Source organism: Myiozetetes cayanensis, unplaced genomic scaffold (genome assembly GCF_022539395.1).
Source record: "Myiozetetes cayanensis isolate MyiCay16 unplaced genomic scaffold, myiCay2020 scf7, whole genome shotgun sequence".
NCBI lineage: Eukaryota > Metazoa > Chordata > Aves > Passeriformes > Tyrannidae > Myiozetetes > Myiozetetes cayanensis.
The window spans coordinates 25,729,071-25,746,164 of record NW_026087964.1 but is presented as its reverse complement, the minus strand read 5'-3'; the positions used below and the strand labels follow the sequence as shown (position 1 = coordinate 25,746,164).

At 35.2% G+C, this 17,094-nt stretch overlaps 1 protein-coding gene across 8 annotated transcripts in view; it reads left to right on the top strand.

Moving 5' to 3' along the window:
• The window catches only part of SGCZ (sarcoglycan zeta), a 442,608-nt gene that overhangs the window by 411,418 nt on the left and 14,096 nt on the right, over positions 1–17,094 (top strand). For all 8 annotated transcript variants that reach the window (XR_007631760.1, XR_007631761.1, XM_050337614.1 and 5 more), the window contains one exon: positions 11,453–11,576. Coding sequence is in view for 6 of the 8 variants with exons in the window: in XM_050337614.1 (XP_050193571.1) it covers positions 11,453–11,576 (124 nt within the window). In the remaining 2 variants the exon portion in view is untranslated. The remainder of the gene's footprint in view (positions 1–11,452; positions 11,577–17,094) is intronic.

Below are 17,094 nucleotides of genomic sequence, written 5' to 3'. Positions count from 1 at the left end.
AGCATGGGACAGTAGAGAGTTTGCTGAATTAAGATTAAAGGTCATTCTTTTCAGTGGACAAACTTGAATGCAATTTGATAGCAAGTATAATTGGCTATCAAAATAATTATATACAGGGCTGAAGTTAATAGAATATACATTAGATTTTTATTAAAATATAAATCATACCATAATTTTCATATTGGAATACATATTTGTGGTCAGATAATAAACCTCAGACATCAGATTTTTTTTTTTATTTCTCTTCAAAATAAAATATGCTGAAAAACTATTCATAGCATTGGTAAAACAATCCACTACTGAAAAGAAATGGAATACTGACCACCTTGATTGCTGTCAGTGAAACATAACTAGAAAATTTGGACAGATTTTGATACCCACAAGGCTCATATTATTTCCAGGGTTTTTAGCTTAATCTTTTCTGGACAGGGAGACAAAAAGTAAAGGTCAGATATCAGTGTTACATATCTAAACTTTGACTCAACCACTCTTTGTTCTATAGCCAGATTTTGTGGTTTTCATACAGAGAAAATTACCTAAATTTACTATTAAAAACATGTTGTGTAAAAATAAAATTCAGTTGATTTCTAATGTATTTCCTTCCTATGTGTCCACCACTTTGGTCACATCTTTCTCCTTTCTTGCATTTTCAAATAATAGCTAGCAAGGTTTTGCTTTCAGAAAATGTTTTTATACAGTCCTTTGTGAAAGCTTTTGTGTCAAATCCCAAAAACTAATTAAAGCTGACTTTCATTAGTTGGGATAAGCAGCATAAAAGAATCATGCATTAGAATCAGGAAGATGAATTATATCTTAATAATTTAATCTTCATATTTCTCTCACTACTTTTTCTCTCAGAAACACAGTGAGGGAAACTAAACTGTTAATATAATCCCCAAATATTGATTTTAGGCTAATAATACATTAAAACATGGTGCACTAATAGGTAATATCCATGCAGAAAAGAGACAGACAGTAGTTAAATGCAGATAGCTTTGCCCTCAATAACCTCCTTAATAAGGGGATAAATTAATTTGTTGTTATTCTCCAGGGATAACTGCAAGATCAACTTTAATAGTTTTTTTTCTATGTCAAGCCTCACATACCATTAACTATCAACTAATCCTGCAATATAATGCTGGGCATAGAGGTGAAAATTGATCGAGCAGCAAGGAACCACCTAAGCTAGTAGGATCCTACTTTACCTCTTATAAGAATTAAAAATACACATATCTTGCACAGGAGGTCTGCTTCACTCAGAGTTGTCTGATGGTTTGTAAGAGACACCTTTTGTGGCATTTAGGGAGTGGTTTACTAATAGGGTAAAGTATATATTCTATAAAGTATATATCCTAGAGCCAGAGGATGCATCAGAAAGGAGTTTTGACATTAACATATTAGTCATCTGAGCAGGCTGAGAGTGAAAAAAGCATTTGGATTGTTCATTTATTTTAACCCAGAAATCAAATAATAAACCAAACTTCATTGAAAGGGAGATAAGAAGAGTAATAAAGCACAGTTTCTTTCCTATGTTGTTTTAATGATGTCAGATTCTAGTCACTTTCATGGTGTCCTGTCTTTAATATAGTGGAAATAATTGCCATTTTTCATAATTTCATAATTTCACAATTTCTTTGTTTGGGCATGTATATTGACAGAAACTTGTTTGCTTAATCTTATCACTAGATGTTGAAAATAGAATTTTTTTTTTTAGGTACATTTTCATACAAAAATAATTATGGGTGCAGTAAAATCTGAAAAATTTCCAAAAGTCAAGCTTATGTTTTTACATATACATGTGCTTTTATATGTGTGTGTATATATATGAATATATGTATATGTATAAAATAATAATTAAAAACCACTTTGAAGTAAATAGAGAAGAAAGACTATAATAAAAGGTTATAATTACTATGCAGATAGGACACAGTAGGAATAAAAGGTAGCTGGGTATGACTTTCAAACTGGAAGAATTATTTGCTTTATTATTCAGTGATGATGATTATATTTGACATTGGAAAGGAAAAAGACTCTAGGAGGAACTGCGATATGAAGGATAAAAGTATTACTATCACAATAGATAGTCAAATTCATTGAGTTTTGTGTGGTTAATTTAGGGTGCTGGATAATCTCTATCCTTGATCTGTGACTGAGCTAATTGTGAAAACAGGTCAAATAGCCAGATTTATAATAAAGCTTATGAACTGGAAAGCAAACACCATGGCACTGACAGTTTGGTAAAGGTAGCACTTCTAGTGAAATGGATGAAAATGACAGATAAGAGAGTCATCTAGTAAATTAGACCCTTTAGTCTGAACTCACTAACATGCAATGCTGTACAATATTATTTTGAAAGAATCATTAAGAGCTTGAAAGTAAGTAAAAACTGGGATGAAATAGAAGCTGGGTAAAATCCACTAATCTAAAGAAATATTTTTCTCTTGATAAGATATCTGATGTACTAGAAAACAGAAAATAGGTGGATCTTCGATTTAGAGTTTAAGTAAACTATTTCTTATAGGGCTATATCTAATGAGAAATAAAAACACAGCACAGAGAAAAGCATATTCAAAGAAGCTTTAAGTGGTATATAATATGCAGGCATTGTTCAAAACCTTCTTGCAGCCTGGAGGGAGATTGCAAGGCAAGTTGTTTCAGGTCTGATCTTATTTTCAGTTTTAATAACAAACTTTGTTCTAGAATGAGGTACATAGGTTTGAGGCACTGGAAATCAGATCTTAAACACTAGATTAAGGAAATTTTGAAACTCAGTAGTATGGTAATGAATATTAGATAGCCATTAGCATGATGTCTCTCAGGTACAAGAGTTTCTGTAACTGTCTTTCAAAAGTAAAAACAGAAACAATTAAAATTCTTTATTCTCAGTGACTGGTTTATAGAATCAGAATCATTATGGTTGGAAAAGGCTTCCAAGATCATTGGGCCCAATTTTTGAAAGAACACCACCTTTTCAGCTAAACCACAGCACTAACCACCGCAGCCAGTAGTTTCTTGAACACTTCTAGAGACTCCAACATTCACCTGGGAAGACTGTTCCAAAGCTTAACCACTCTTTCAGAGAAGAAATTGTTCTGGATATCCAACCTGAAACTCTCCTGGCACAGTGTGAGACCGTTTCCACTTGTCCTGTCCCTAGTGATCTGGGAGAAGAGGCTGACCGCTCCCTTGCTACATCCTCCCTTCAGGTAGTTGCAGAGAGCGACGTGGTCTCCCCTGAGCCTCTTTTTCTCCCAGCTCCCTCAGCCAGTCCTCATACGTCTTACTGTAGTCCCTTCACCAGCTCCGTTGCTCTTCTCTGGACTTGCTTCAACACCTCTTTCAGTGATGGGCCCAGAACTGGACTAACAGTGCTTGAGGTGTGGCCCCAGCAGTGCCATGACAGGGGAGTGATCACTTCTCTGATCCTGCTGGCCACATTATTTCTGATACAGGCCAGGATGCCATTGGCCTTCTTGGCCACCTGGGCACATTGCTGGCTTATGTTCAGCAGCTGTTGACCAGCACTCCCAGGTCCTTTTCCTCTGGGCTTATGATTATGTTTGCTTATGATTGTGCTGTGCCATGGCTTCAGAAACCCACAGGTGGGCTCCAAGCATAGCTGTCTCAGGCTATATAGGGTTATGAGTCTTGTCTGAAAACCCATTTAAAGCTTTTAGCAGTGGAAAGCATTTGCACAGTGCTGAGTTAATGAAAGACAAGGCAACTTTACACTGCAGGTTAGTGTGAAGGCAGCCAAGGTTCTTTCTTTACATGAAACCCTATCTGACAGCAGACATGACCAGCAGAGGTGCTCAGAGTGCCAGGGGGATATTCTCAGTAGGTTTCAGTAGGTGCCCTGCTGTGTACCCTCAGTTCCTGCAAGGCATGTTTCATCTGTGATTGCTCTTACACTGCTTCTAGATTCAAGCTGCTAATTAAGAAATTCTAATTTCACGTAGGTCCAGGCTAGGACTAGATATGGCAACACATAATTTGTTCAAGTTTTTCATTTTCAGTGATTTTGCAGGTAGAAGTGTTCACTGTTTTTTTTTAATGGAAATTGAACAACAGTCCTCAATGTCCAGATGCTGATGTTAGAGACACCAGAACTCATTTCTGGAATGCTTTGGACTCTAAACCAAATACAGTCTTGTTTCATCATACCTGCATACTCCATTTTGTTGTAGCTATTCTAATGAAATATGTTTTGATATACTACCATAAAAATTGTACTGTACATCAAGTAATGCTGCTGTAACATCCATAATATTTTCATCTCCTATCTTTCTTATGATTCTAACTGAATAGGCTTACTAAAGCATACTAAAAAGTGCTACTTAAATATTTTTTCCATTTGAGCAATATTTTGTGTCCTTATTCTTTCCTTATACTAAACTTCTCCATGGATTTTCTTCTAACTCAGTGTTTTCTTTTTCCCCTTACTGGGAGTATATCCATTTGCTGTGAAGAGAAAACACGGCTTCTTAATTTTTTTGTCTGTCTATTCTCTCCCCTCATCTCCTTGATAGTTTGTGAAGCAGTGAGGCAGTTTCATACATGTTTAATAGAAAGGAAAAGTTCTTCAGTTTTCTGTGTTTTCTGAAAGTCAGTAGCCAACTAGACATGGTGACAGAAAATCAGCTAGTAGTATTAGTATTTACTGCTGTCAGTTTTCCACTTTGTGTATGCATGGCTTTACACTACCCTAATGTCTGAAATACATTGCTTCATGGTCAGGTGAAGGTTATAGCAAGTGGAGGACATGGAATTTATAGCAGTGTTGTGGTTGTGAGTGCAGAAGTATGGTTTGGGTTCTTGTGATAGCACAGTGTTAGTGCCAGACAAAGGATCTGGAGCTCATCCAGATTGGATATAAGAAAAAGGAGGCTTAGAAGATACGGTTTACATGAGTTTATAAAACTATTATTTCTGCAGTCCACCAAACAGCTCCTATTGCTTACACCTGTAATTACACAGAGAACTCCAGAGATATCCTAAGCCATAGAGAAGAATGAATGTTTTTGCTTATCTTGCAATTCTCACTCTATCGTTAGCTGTATCTCAAGGTAGAATTCACTGCTTCGTCTGCCGAGGTCAAAGAAGAACTCTCAAAGGAATTTCAGCAGAATGATTTTCCACAAGATGCAGTTTTCTCAAAATGTGGATTGAACTGTGACCAAATGTCACAGTTTGTCTCAGCTAAAATATATCTGTTTATATCAGCTTAAGGCCCCTTAGGAAAACAATACAAAAAATATCATTAGATGACTAGAAGTGGTCTGGACTGTTCCTAATCACAGGAAGCTAATGCTTTTCAAAACTGAGAAGATTTTATGTCAATGAGTTCTCATGGGCTTCCAGTTGTTCAAAGAGCCCAGTTTGGCTCTTCAGACTTCTCCAGGCGCTTTATCTTGAGATCTAATTCTTGATGGGCACTTGAGCATTATCTGTGCGCATGTTGCTTCAATTTCTTTCTGACAAGATAGATTTCTATTTTAAAGAAATCTATTCTGAAAGACAACTGAGGTAATGGAGCTACTTTTGGAAAGAAGATAAACTTCATGTAAGGATGTTTAACAGAGTGGCAGAGCATGTGTAGAAGGGGATTCAGGTCATAATTAAAGTAAGGAAGATTATGGGAAGGGCAAAGTTTAGTGTAGAATGGGTAACTCTGTGTCCGGGCTATGACAAATCCTTTTCCCATATCTTTTCTTAAATTACTGTTTTGGATTATCTCATATCCAGAACTTTGTCTCACAGCCTGGAAGTTAAGACTTTCAAAGAAGTTTTGGTAATTTTCTAAGAAATAAAAGCTCACATTCTAAATCTTACATTTCTACTCATTTTCTTGATTTTCAAAAGTTTGAGTTTTAGTTGACTTATGAATGCATGATTTTTTACCACTCGAGACTCCACTTATGTTTTTAATTTGTTTTCTTCTTAATATTACTTCTAATTTTGATAGTTTCCTTGTCTTTAGCTATTCTGGCTCTGCCTTCACCCACTCTAATATGCATTCACATCCCTCACATCACCTGCTTACTTAGCCAAGCCTTTGCTTCAAACATTTGTTCTCTCCAGTCTTCCTCACCTTTCCTTGATGCTGCTTCACTTCTTCTAGTCCCTTAGTAACAATTCTGAAAAAACTCTTCAATTACATTTTATTCCTTACCTTTTTCTACTCAATAAGTAATATTTTTAGTATTCTCAGAAGAGTTCCTTTATCTCCCTATATGGGAAATTGTTTTTCTGATTTATCATCTATGTCAAATAACATTAAAATGTTCAGTTAATTTAAGTGTTGCTATGATAATGAAGACCTATTGGATTTAAACCAGTGGCATGTACAGTGCAATTAGAACACAGCTTTAAGCCGCTAAAGTGATTTCTATGTTAATGAGAGTTTCAGGAGTTATAATAAGGGCATGCTGACACATGCCAAAGTCAGTGACATGCAGAGCATGGACATAACGTGAAATGCTGTACTGAATGCCATTCTACTGTTCTGATTTAAGTCACAAAACTTTCCTCTCTATTTAAGTTTATCTTCCATAAGTTGCAAATTGGAAATTGAAACACCTCCCCCCCCCAAAAAAAAAAGTTTGTATTTGCTGGTTTAGGCTAATACCAATTCCATAAAACACTTATTTAACTCTCTGAGTTAAATACTTACTGAGCAACGGTGTTGTCAAAAATCTGACAGCCAAATCATGCTCAAGTTTAAGTTTCAACAAAATCAAAGTTTCATGTGAAAGTATGAGAACTTTGTTTCTTTGTAAAGAAAAGATGATCAGTAAACTATATTAAGGATTTTGAGATCTGCAGATTTACCCTTGCATTTCAATAATAAAAATAATAAAAAAAAAAAGTTGGAATACAATAAGGTTCAGGAAAAATAAATATTCTGGTAATGATTCATATGCATTTTGAAGAGGTGCATATTTCTATACATGTAAATGCATCAACGTATTTTTAGTCACTTTCATATATATGTTCAAATGTGCACATATAATCTTGTAAATAGTATAAGTAATGAGATTGTAATGAGTGAATAGGAATTTTATTTCCGTATCATTTCCACTGGATGTCAAATGTAGTTATTCAGGAATCCACTGTTTGAATATTTGCAATATCTTAATAAAAGGACTTCAGATTTTATTTGTCACCATGATCATAAATGTCCCTGGCTCTTCCTTATGTTGCAGCCTGACTTCCAGGAAATGGACTTAGTATAAACCCTAATTTTACCTAGCAACATCAGTGTTCAGTGGACGCCTTTAAGGACCCTTAGTCTCAGTGGAAGACTCTTGAAATCAGTTTCTTTGAGCATCAGGCAGCCAGCTGTTCTTTTCTCATAATAATAGAAATGGAAAGAATAGATATTACAAATTGTTTGAGCTTTCTGGAAAACAATATTTTCAAAATTATTTTGAAAAAAAAATTCTTAATTCTTAATTTGGAACACAATTATTTCACTTGTGGAAGAGGAAGATCCTGCATTCTCTGGGTTTTTGTGGTTGGGAGCTCTTGTTTACAAGAGGAAAATAGGTTCGGCACATCTGTTTGTCTGCCTTCTCCTCTTTGTGCATCTTACCTCTCTGCGGTCCCAGTCTGCCACATCTTTTGACCTACAGGTAGCAAAATCCATGTCACAATTATTTTAATCTATATAGAAATCTACTAAAAGCTTAGTAAGTAAATGTATGGACTTTCCATTGTTTTCATAGCTGTAAAACTATTTTTTTTCATAACAGGATTCCTATGCTCACTGAAAAAAAAGACACAAAGATGTGTGTTGGCAAGGCTATCATATATAAGATTTAAATACTGGGAAGTGTTGAAGTATTTCTTTATCCCCAAATGTAAAGACGCCAGTAAAAGGGAAATGAGTACCTGTTTTATATGTGTGACCTCTAGTTGAAAGCATATTTTTAATCCCCTGTTTAGAATACAAATTCCAAATTGGTAGAGGTTCATATCAGTTGTTTAACTAAGTAGCATGGGTTGGATATAATGCTTAAAAAAACACATAAAAGCCCATAAAGTATTAACTTCTGCACAGGGAAATCTTCTATTTCTTTCTATTTTAAGAAATACTTTCTGCTATTTAACAGAGCAAAATTAACATAGATAAATTTCATCGCATGTAAGTAGGAGGGATGTGCAAGAGGTAAACATAAAATATTGCTTAAAACCCAAAATGAAACGTTTGGGTTAATTTTTTTTAATTGTTTTCCTCTAATTCAATCTAGGTCAGCTTGTAAATGGAAAATACCAAATGAAGAAAAAATGTTTCTGCATTTCTGATGAGAAGTATTTTAATACCTTCAAAGGAACATATTAATGATATTTTAAAAGTTTCCTTTTTTAGAAATAATTCTTTAATTATTTCAATTCAAATTCATATTGCTTTGATCTTATGAAATTTGTCTTTTTTTCACAAATTAACCAGTGATAATTAAAAAGAAAAAGCCCTTCTCTGCTGTGGATAAGATCATCTGTCTTCATCTCATATATCAAATTGAACGATTATATTATTTAAAAACCTCTTTTAAAAAGCCTCTTTGTCTTTCCTACAGTTTTGTAGTTTCTGTCTAATAATAGCAATAGTTACCTTCTCCATCAGAGCATTTTGCTGTTTGGGAAAGAAAAATTAATTATATGAATAGGATTCACTCAGAGATGTAAATGCCACTGTGACAGGCCATCAGTAAATCTCAAAGAAAAGCAAATTCTCCATATGCTATTGTAATAATGCGCTTTTCCTTGGAGGGATGAGTATTACAATGTGAAGTGCTACAATAAGTTTATAGTAGAGATTAAAGCTTTCAGAAATGTGGCAAAGAAAAATATTATAAAGAAGCTGCATATCAAACTTAATTTATCTCAAAACATTGAGGAAATAATCTATGTATATAGACTTTTGTATTTCCAGTAGCATGCTACAGATTGTAGCTAAGTCACTTTTCAGATGCAGATGAACCAGAGAATAATAATAAGAAAAGTAAATTAGAACTGTAAAACAGATTTAGGCATTAATTTTTACTAATTGATGGGTGGTGTTTTCAAATCTACCCTGATGATCATCAGTCCTTCCTTGACATTTCTACCACATTATTCAAATTCAGGAGAGTAAAAAAATCTATTTTCTGAAAAATAAATTTCTTCCCCATGGTATGTAGCAGGCTGATATTACCAGCTTCTCAAGTTAAGGAATTAATTGCCCAAATATCTTAATTTTAGACAAACTGGAAGTTATTTATGTTAATGTAGTTCATGGGAAACTGATGAAACTAGAACAAACAACTCTGAGCTATGTAAACAAAGAAAACAGTAGTTCCTTGATGGATATTCCTAAATATATTTTTATTGTCCACCTGCTGAAAATTTTTGGTCAGGTCTGAGACTGGTTTTGATGTTATGAATCCAGAAATATTTGTGACCTTGCTAAGACCCATCAATTCATTGTAGCTAAGAGCACTTTTGTCTTTATGATTATTAAATGGCAGCAGAAGCCACTGAGAAATGTTAATATTCCTGGAAAATAGATTATAAATTGCAAAAGTGTGCTGCTGAAAAATATGGAATGGAAGAATCCAATCATTTAACATTTATACCATTCAGTTTCCTTTGAAGTTCAAGGTAAAACCTCTTTAAGGCAATGGAGTACTTTCAAAAACCTAATTGCTAAACTTTATAATTTATATGCTTTATAAAATGTTTTGGAAGTTCTTTTTCTGCTGTTCTGTAGCGATCAGACGTTCACAAACCATGTGAAGAACACTTGATGATATTTAGATTCTTCCTGGTACAGAGAACTGCAGAACCTTCTAATAACTTCTCCCTACAGAGTGTCAAAAAAAAAAAAAAAAAAAAAAGAAAGATAGAAGGAAAGAAAGAAAATGGCCTAGCACTATATCCTTCTACTGCTCATGTTGCTCATATCTATATATATCCTATGTATGTATGTATGGGGTTTTGTATAGGTATCTACAAATAGTGTTTTTCTCTATCTGGACACCTACTTTTAATAGGTTCATTTTACATCACTGAATAAATACTTTCCTTTTTATTTATTCCTTCCTTTCCCTATTGAATGTTAGTGACATGTAACAAACAGAAATGTCAGTGACTTGCTTTACATGCAAATGTGTCATTTTGGTTTCAAAATGATAATTCAGCACTATTCCATGTACTTAAAAAATGCAATAGGTGAAATACATTGAAATTCTCTTGTTCCATTGCTTGACAGATCTTTCATTAAGCTTTTCTGCACCAAGTTATTGGTCATACTACTCTCTCCTTTATACATATAGTACCTCATTATATTTTTGGATGTGATATGACTTAACACTCATAATTTTTTGAAGAGGGAAATACGGTGTTTTCTTCAAGCTACACAGTCTAGACATTTTTATCATTAGCATATTTCATCTTAAAAAAAGCCTTTGTTCAAGTAAAGTGGAACTGTGTCCAAACATTATATAACTGAGATATAAATAGACTAAAACATTTTGTCTCCCTTCCTTACAATGCTATGCGATAAGTCTACAACTCAAGAGTATCTGAAATGTTGTTTCCTAGTTCAATACAGTTGTCGTCCTATCATCTTTCATATTCAGCATGTGAGTATGACTTCTACAAAATCTTTGTATCAGTACTTCCCTTTTAAGAGAAACCTCTGCAATATGATGAGGTAGCTCAGCTAAAAATGTATCATAGTTCTGCATCAAGTTGATGGAGGATCTTGAGTGTAGGGTAGAGAGAAGTGAAAAGAACAACAAGAGTAGCTTTGAGTAAAGATATGAAAACCCAGTGATATGTTTTAACCCTATTAAAACAGCGTTATATGAGGATCATATTTTGCAGAACAGAAAAAGCATGTGAAACCTTGCAATAACAGTGACATAACAGATTTTCTTTTCCTCTCTTCTTCATCTATGGTGCTGCTAAACATACCCAAAATATGAATAAACCTGTGAAGGCAAAGTCATTCTAACCAGTTTTACATCATTATTTAAAACTTTTAAAGTGTTTTGTTTTCTCTTTACTTAGTTGAACATTTATAATCGGTCACTTAAGCAGACTTTTCTGTCATTACAGAAACATTCACAGAGACGTGGGAATTCTTAAGTACCTATATTTCAGTATTAGTATGAGTATTAGTGTGAGTAAATTAGGTGCTAATGCCAGAAAGCATCACTAGGCAGAAAAGTTTATATCAGTATATTCTTAAATGCTACTTTAAATAGGAATAGATTTAAATACATACCTAAGCTTTTTCTTTCTCTGTGTCATAAAAGGTAGTGAAGCAATCACACTTATAATCTGTTTTTACTTCTTTGCCTTTGAAAGTATGTAATATCTACATGTATGATGGGTTTTGAGCCTGAGAAGTTTTTGGTGGTTCGATTCAGTGCACTTTTTCTCAGTGATTCTTTTTGTCTTTCAGACTTGAATCTCCTACTAGATCTTTGGTAATGGAAGCACCCAGGGGAGTGCAAGTCAGTGCAGCTGCAGGAGACTTAAAGGCTACCTGTAGGAAAGAACTGCATTTACAGTCCACAGAAGGGGAGGTAAGTTCAACCAACAGAAAATGTTCTACAGTTCTGCCCAGCAAAACACGAACAATATGAGGAGTGTTTACTGAGCAGCAAGGTAAACATCACAAGAAATGTACTACATTTGCCTTCATTAAAGTAATTTTGGTTTAGCTTGCTTAATTATTAATACTTACTTACTTTCTGCAAATATTTGAATCACTAAGTTTCATTCACACTGACAAAAGGTTATTTAAATTAATATAGATCAGAATCATTTTTAATCTAAGATTCAAGGAAAAAGCTACCCAGCTCTTCCATGGAAAAGAGCCAGCTAAGTGAGAGTGGTAAAAAATTAATTTGGATGAATCTGAAGAAATAAAAGAGAGAATTTGGATTAATTTAGATTAATGTGTCATTAAACCATGAATAAGAGGTTTAACAAATTTGCTCTATCCGTGGTCTATCTCCTTAAACTGTTACTGTCTCTGTAAGAAAGACAGAGTATGCTCACTGTCCTGTTTCATTACTGTCTTGTTTCAGTGGTCAGTGATCAATGATCAATATAAAAAGATTTTGGTACAAATTCTTCACGTATAAACCTAGGTGAACTCATGAAAATTATTTAAAATTGTATCACTTGTTTGCATGGCAATCCAGGTACTGCAGAAATACATGAAAGTTTTTTTTATCTTCAGACCCTAAAATGATATAATATTTAAAAAACAAAACGAATTGTGGAAGGCTATCAAAGGATCTCAGATTTCTATTAGGCAATTTGGAGAAGTGGCTAGATTTTCAAATTGTTCTAAGAGGGACTTGACAGGTTACAGCATTTTTGGAAAACCAGTTGTTTAATGTAAATATCTAACTGGGAATGGAGCTCTTTAGAAATTTTTTACCTTTTATGTTTGCTTTTTGTATTTTCTAGCAAACGTTTCCAGATACTTTACAAACTATCCAAATAAGCAAAACCAAACAAAACCAGCTTTCACATCTGTGATTGTCCCCAGCAATGCGTACTCTGGACTAAAACACAGACAGGAACATTTTGGCCAATATACTGAGTCAAAGGTCTACTTTGATAACATATTTCTCTTGATGCAAGTATCTGTCCTGTATAATTAAAACACTACCTTTGCCTAATTCGGAGCCTCAAATATTCATATACCACATGCTGCATCTTATTTCTGAGTTTCTCCAAAAGGCAGCTCAACAGCTCTTTCCCCTTCTCTCATCTTTACTTACCACCTCTGTTACTGTTTCTGAACATTGCTGAGATAGAAACAAGTCAATGTAATCCTCTTTTACTAGTAAATATTATCCTCCCTCACCCTTGTCCTTTCTATGGGTATTTTTATTGCAGGGTCTATAGCTTTCTGTCTTGCTCCCCTTCATAAATTCCTATCTGGCCAAATCTAGTATGTTCCACACATTTATTATCATAAATTTTAAAACTAGAATGTATTTCTTTGTCCTCCATCTTATTGCCAGAGGGAAAAGTAATACTTGAATGGAAATTATAATTAAACTGCACTTTATTGGAAAGGTAGTTTTGAAAATAATGTCACATGACCTCATCTGGACTTTGAGAATGGGAACCTAAGAAAAGGTATAATGACTATATTATGTGTTATTCAGAACTGGAATTCAATTCTGCATTAAATATTTTGCAGGAAAAAAATGGCAATGTAAAGCAGAGTTTGCTGAACTTCGTATTAAAAATCATTATTTTCTCTATGTGCTAAGACTTTTCACATCTGTGATTTCCTACACAGATGAAAGATTGATAATTATCAGAAAACAAAGTAACAACCTTTCCCCACTTTTTCCCAAAGAGCTATTCTGTAAACATACTTTTGACAAAGTTCAAAGTCTTGAATACTTCCAATTTCAGTAAGATCTGAAATTAATTGTAGTCTAAATCCACAGAGAAATTCTATCCTGAGGTCTGACCAATGCCTTTATAGTCTACTGTTTTATCTCTTACACTGGAGAGGTTAGAGGAAAATGCAGAAACACTTTGGAAGGCATATGATAGGTTCCATAGCATCAGCTGTTGTGCAGAGTCACCATGGACACATTAGGGAATTCCTGGACTAATTACAGCCTGGTGTGAGGAACCAGGGTAAATATCTGATGGATTAAATGTCTACACAATAAAATATTGATTGTTTTCCTTGCTTATAGCCCAACAGATAAACCACAGATTAGCAGACTGTATGAAAAAAAAAATCTATAAAGGTTTATCCTCACTTATTTTTAAGGAAGCACGTTGTAAAACAACACAATAGCTATGTTAAGAATAATCTTGATTTTAGCCTAAAAAATGTATGCTCTGTCAGTCATGTTTCTTCCACAAATAGAATAATGTTATCTTTCTGAATTGGATCTGTGAAATGTTTTTGTGATTACATTTTTGTACTAGAAAAAATGCAAGTTTTTCTGTATTATTCTCATGCTGGTTAATTTAAATTTATGGTTTTTAATCTTTGTAAGCTTTTTCAAAAATTCACTGAAGAATTAATATTTTCTTTCTATAACAAAGCTATTGCCCTATTATGCCAGAAAATAGCTATGTGGCATCTGGAATCAACCAGTTATAGCCATGTGACAGTACATTATGAATTTACTATCCATGAAACATAGATTTTCCTGTTATTTAGGAATATTTTCAGAATATTTTTAAGAACATAAATGTGTTTATGAAATGCTTTTCCCTCTAGCTTTATTACTCATGCAATATAATCTCTAGCCTCCCACATCACAAACTGAATGCCTCTGCAAGCATTCTGAAATCTGCTATTTGATACATTTTATATACTGAAGTATTATAATAATCCTTTTATCCCTATTACACATTGTAATGTGTGATCCCAGACTGAATACTAGAGGCTGTAATTTAGGTTCAGATTCTGCCACCCTTTATAAAGCTCTTGAGCTGCACCCTTGTAAGTCAAGGCATCAGCAGAATCCTTTGATTCAATTATAGCTTGTCATTTAATTGTGAACTATGTATTATTCTATAAATAAACTATAACCAATGGTTTTAAGCAGCAATCAGTTATAAGGAACGTGAAATGTGAAGCTCCAGGCTCTAGCTGGTTCTACTGGTTCACATAAGAGAAAAAGAGCACTTCTCATCTGAAAGTTCAGCACAATGTCTGCTAGTTAACTGCTGCTTCTTACACATAAAATCATAATGCAAAAGTACAGAGCAATTTTGAATTCTGTAGATACTAGATTTTACTAGACATAAAAAATATTGGAATTGAACCTGGAACGTGGTATTTTATAAAGATAACAAGATGAAAGGATTATTTGATGTTGTCCACTTGTTGGCCTAATAATTAATTGTAATGGTTTTGACCATACAGAATCACAGAACTGGTCAGGTTGGAAGGGACTGCAGTGGTCATCTGGTCCAACCTCCCTGCTCATGCAGGTTCATCCTAGGGCACATTGCACAGGATTGTGTCCAGACGGTTCTTCAATATCTCCAGTGAAGGAGACTCCACAATCCCTCTGGTCAATCTGTTCCAGTGCTCAGTCACCTGCACAGTAAAGTTCTTCTTCATGTTGATGTCTTAGAGTTTTGATTTCTTTTTTTAAATTTTGTAGATTCTAGGAGTAGTTATATAGTGAATGTAGATTTTAAAGTAGCAGCACATTATCCCTTACCCTTTAACACAGCAATTACACATGGCAAACCTGTTACCCATTCCCATATCAATTCCCCTAAATTCCATTAGCCTGTTTAGTCTCATTTTCAAGGTAGAATTGTAGAGAACACCCTAAAATCTGTGTAAGAAGATATAGCCATAGACACAACGACCATAAGGCCCAGAGCTTTGGAAGGCCTCCAGGAACAGCACGTGCTCCGAGGAAGATGAAGATGAGGAAGAGGGGGGTCCCAAAACTCCCCCAGACTCAATTCCCAAAAGGCGTGTTGGGGGACAGAACCAGGGTGGTGGTCAGACTGGGATTGGGTGGAAATAATTATAAAAATTGTAAACACCTGCGTTCGGGAGTGTAGTGGTGGCATTCCTGGAAGCCTGTGGGCTCATTAAAGCCTTTTGTATCCCAATCTTACCTCCTACCTAATTTGGCCTGGAGTCTTTTTTCCTCCACAGCCTTTTAGGCAACAGTGTTCAGGTGAAACTTCCTTTGCATCAGTTTCTGCCCTTTGTCTCTTGTCCTATTGCTTGGCACCACCAAGAAAAACCTGGATCCATCTTAGCACTCTTCCTTCAGATACATATAGACATTGATGGTGTACCCTGTCAGTCGTCTCTTCTCAAGGCTGAACAGGCTCTGCTCCCTCAGCCTTTCCTCATAAGAGATGCTCCCATCCCTTAATCATCTTTGTTGCCCTTCTCTGGACCTGCTCCAGGAGCTCCATGTCTCTCTTGCCCTGAGGAGCCCAGAACCGGACACAGCACTCTGGACATAGCCTCACCAGGTTAGGATCATCTCCCTCAGCTTGCTGGCAATGCCCTTCCTAATGCACCCCAGGATACCCTTGGCCTTCTTGGCTACAGGGTCATACTGCTGGCTTATGAACAGCTTGTTGTCCAAGAGGTCCTTCTCCTCAGAGCTGCTTTCCAGCAGTTAAACCCCCAGCCTGTACTGGTGTCTGGGGTTATCCTTCCCCGGGTGCAGGACCTTGCATTTGCCTGAGTTGAATTTCAGGGGTTTCTCTGCCCATCTCTCCAACCTGCTGAGGTCCTTCTGAAGGGCTGCACAACACTCTGAGGTATTGGCTGCATCACTCTCTGAAGCAGAAGGCTGCTAACTGTCCTTAGCTCTTAGGAATCTTGAGCAGCTGCTATGTGTCTTTGCAAGGAGCTTCTATGTAAGCTAGGCTCTGCACTTTCATTGCATCCCATTGACTAACAAAGTAATTAAAGTGAGAAAGATGTACAGAGGCTTCTCATTTTTACAAATGTATTCATATTAATCGCCCTATCTATGACCTTTCTCCTGTTTACCTCTTTATGCCCTTGTATTTCCCTGTCAAATTACACTCCTTCATAGCATCATTTGTGGGCTATATTTTGTTGTTTCTGGCATAATGAGGCTGATCCCTCATTAGGGTAAGGCTTATAGCTGTCACATTAAAAATGAGCAACATTCTTTAACAGACAAAGTTTACTCAAAATCAGTGTGGCAGACAAGAGGCCAAGTTTATATTTACCGTTTTAGCACAGCACGGTTAATGAAGCACACACACAGGATTATTTTGTAGAGTCTAACGAATGCATATAGTACTAACATTTGATCTATAATTCTATTCAGTTCTAAGTACAGGAGATGTATTTAACACAGAGATGAATAGTTAAAGTTTATTAATACTTAATAAAACTGGAGTAATTTTCACTTATAAACTCAACTAACAGCACCATTTTAAAGCTTTGTTTTTGGTGGCATTTTTGTGGATTTTCTGTTCTGAAACACAAAGTAAACAAAAAAACCCCAACAAACCAGGAATTTTTTTTTGTTTAGTTAAATACACTGAAATGGAATTACTTTCTTCTCCAGGCCACTTGCTATG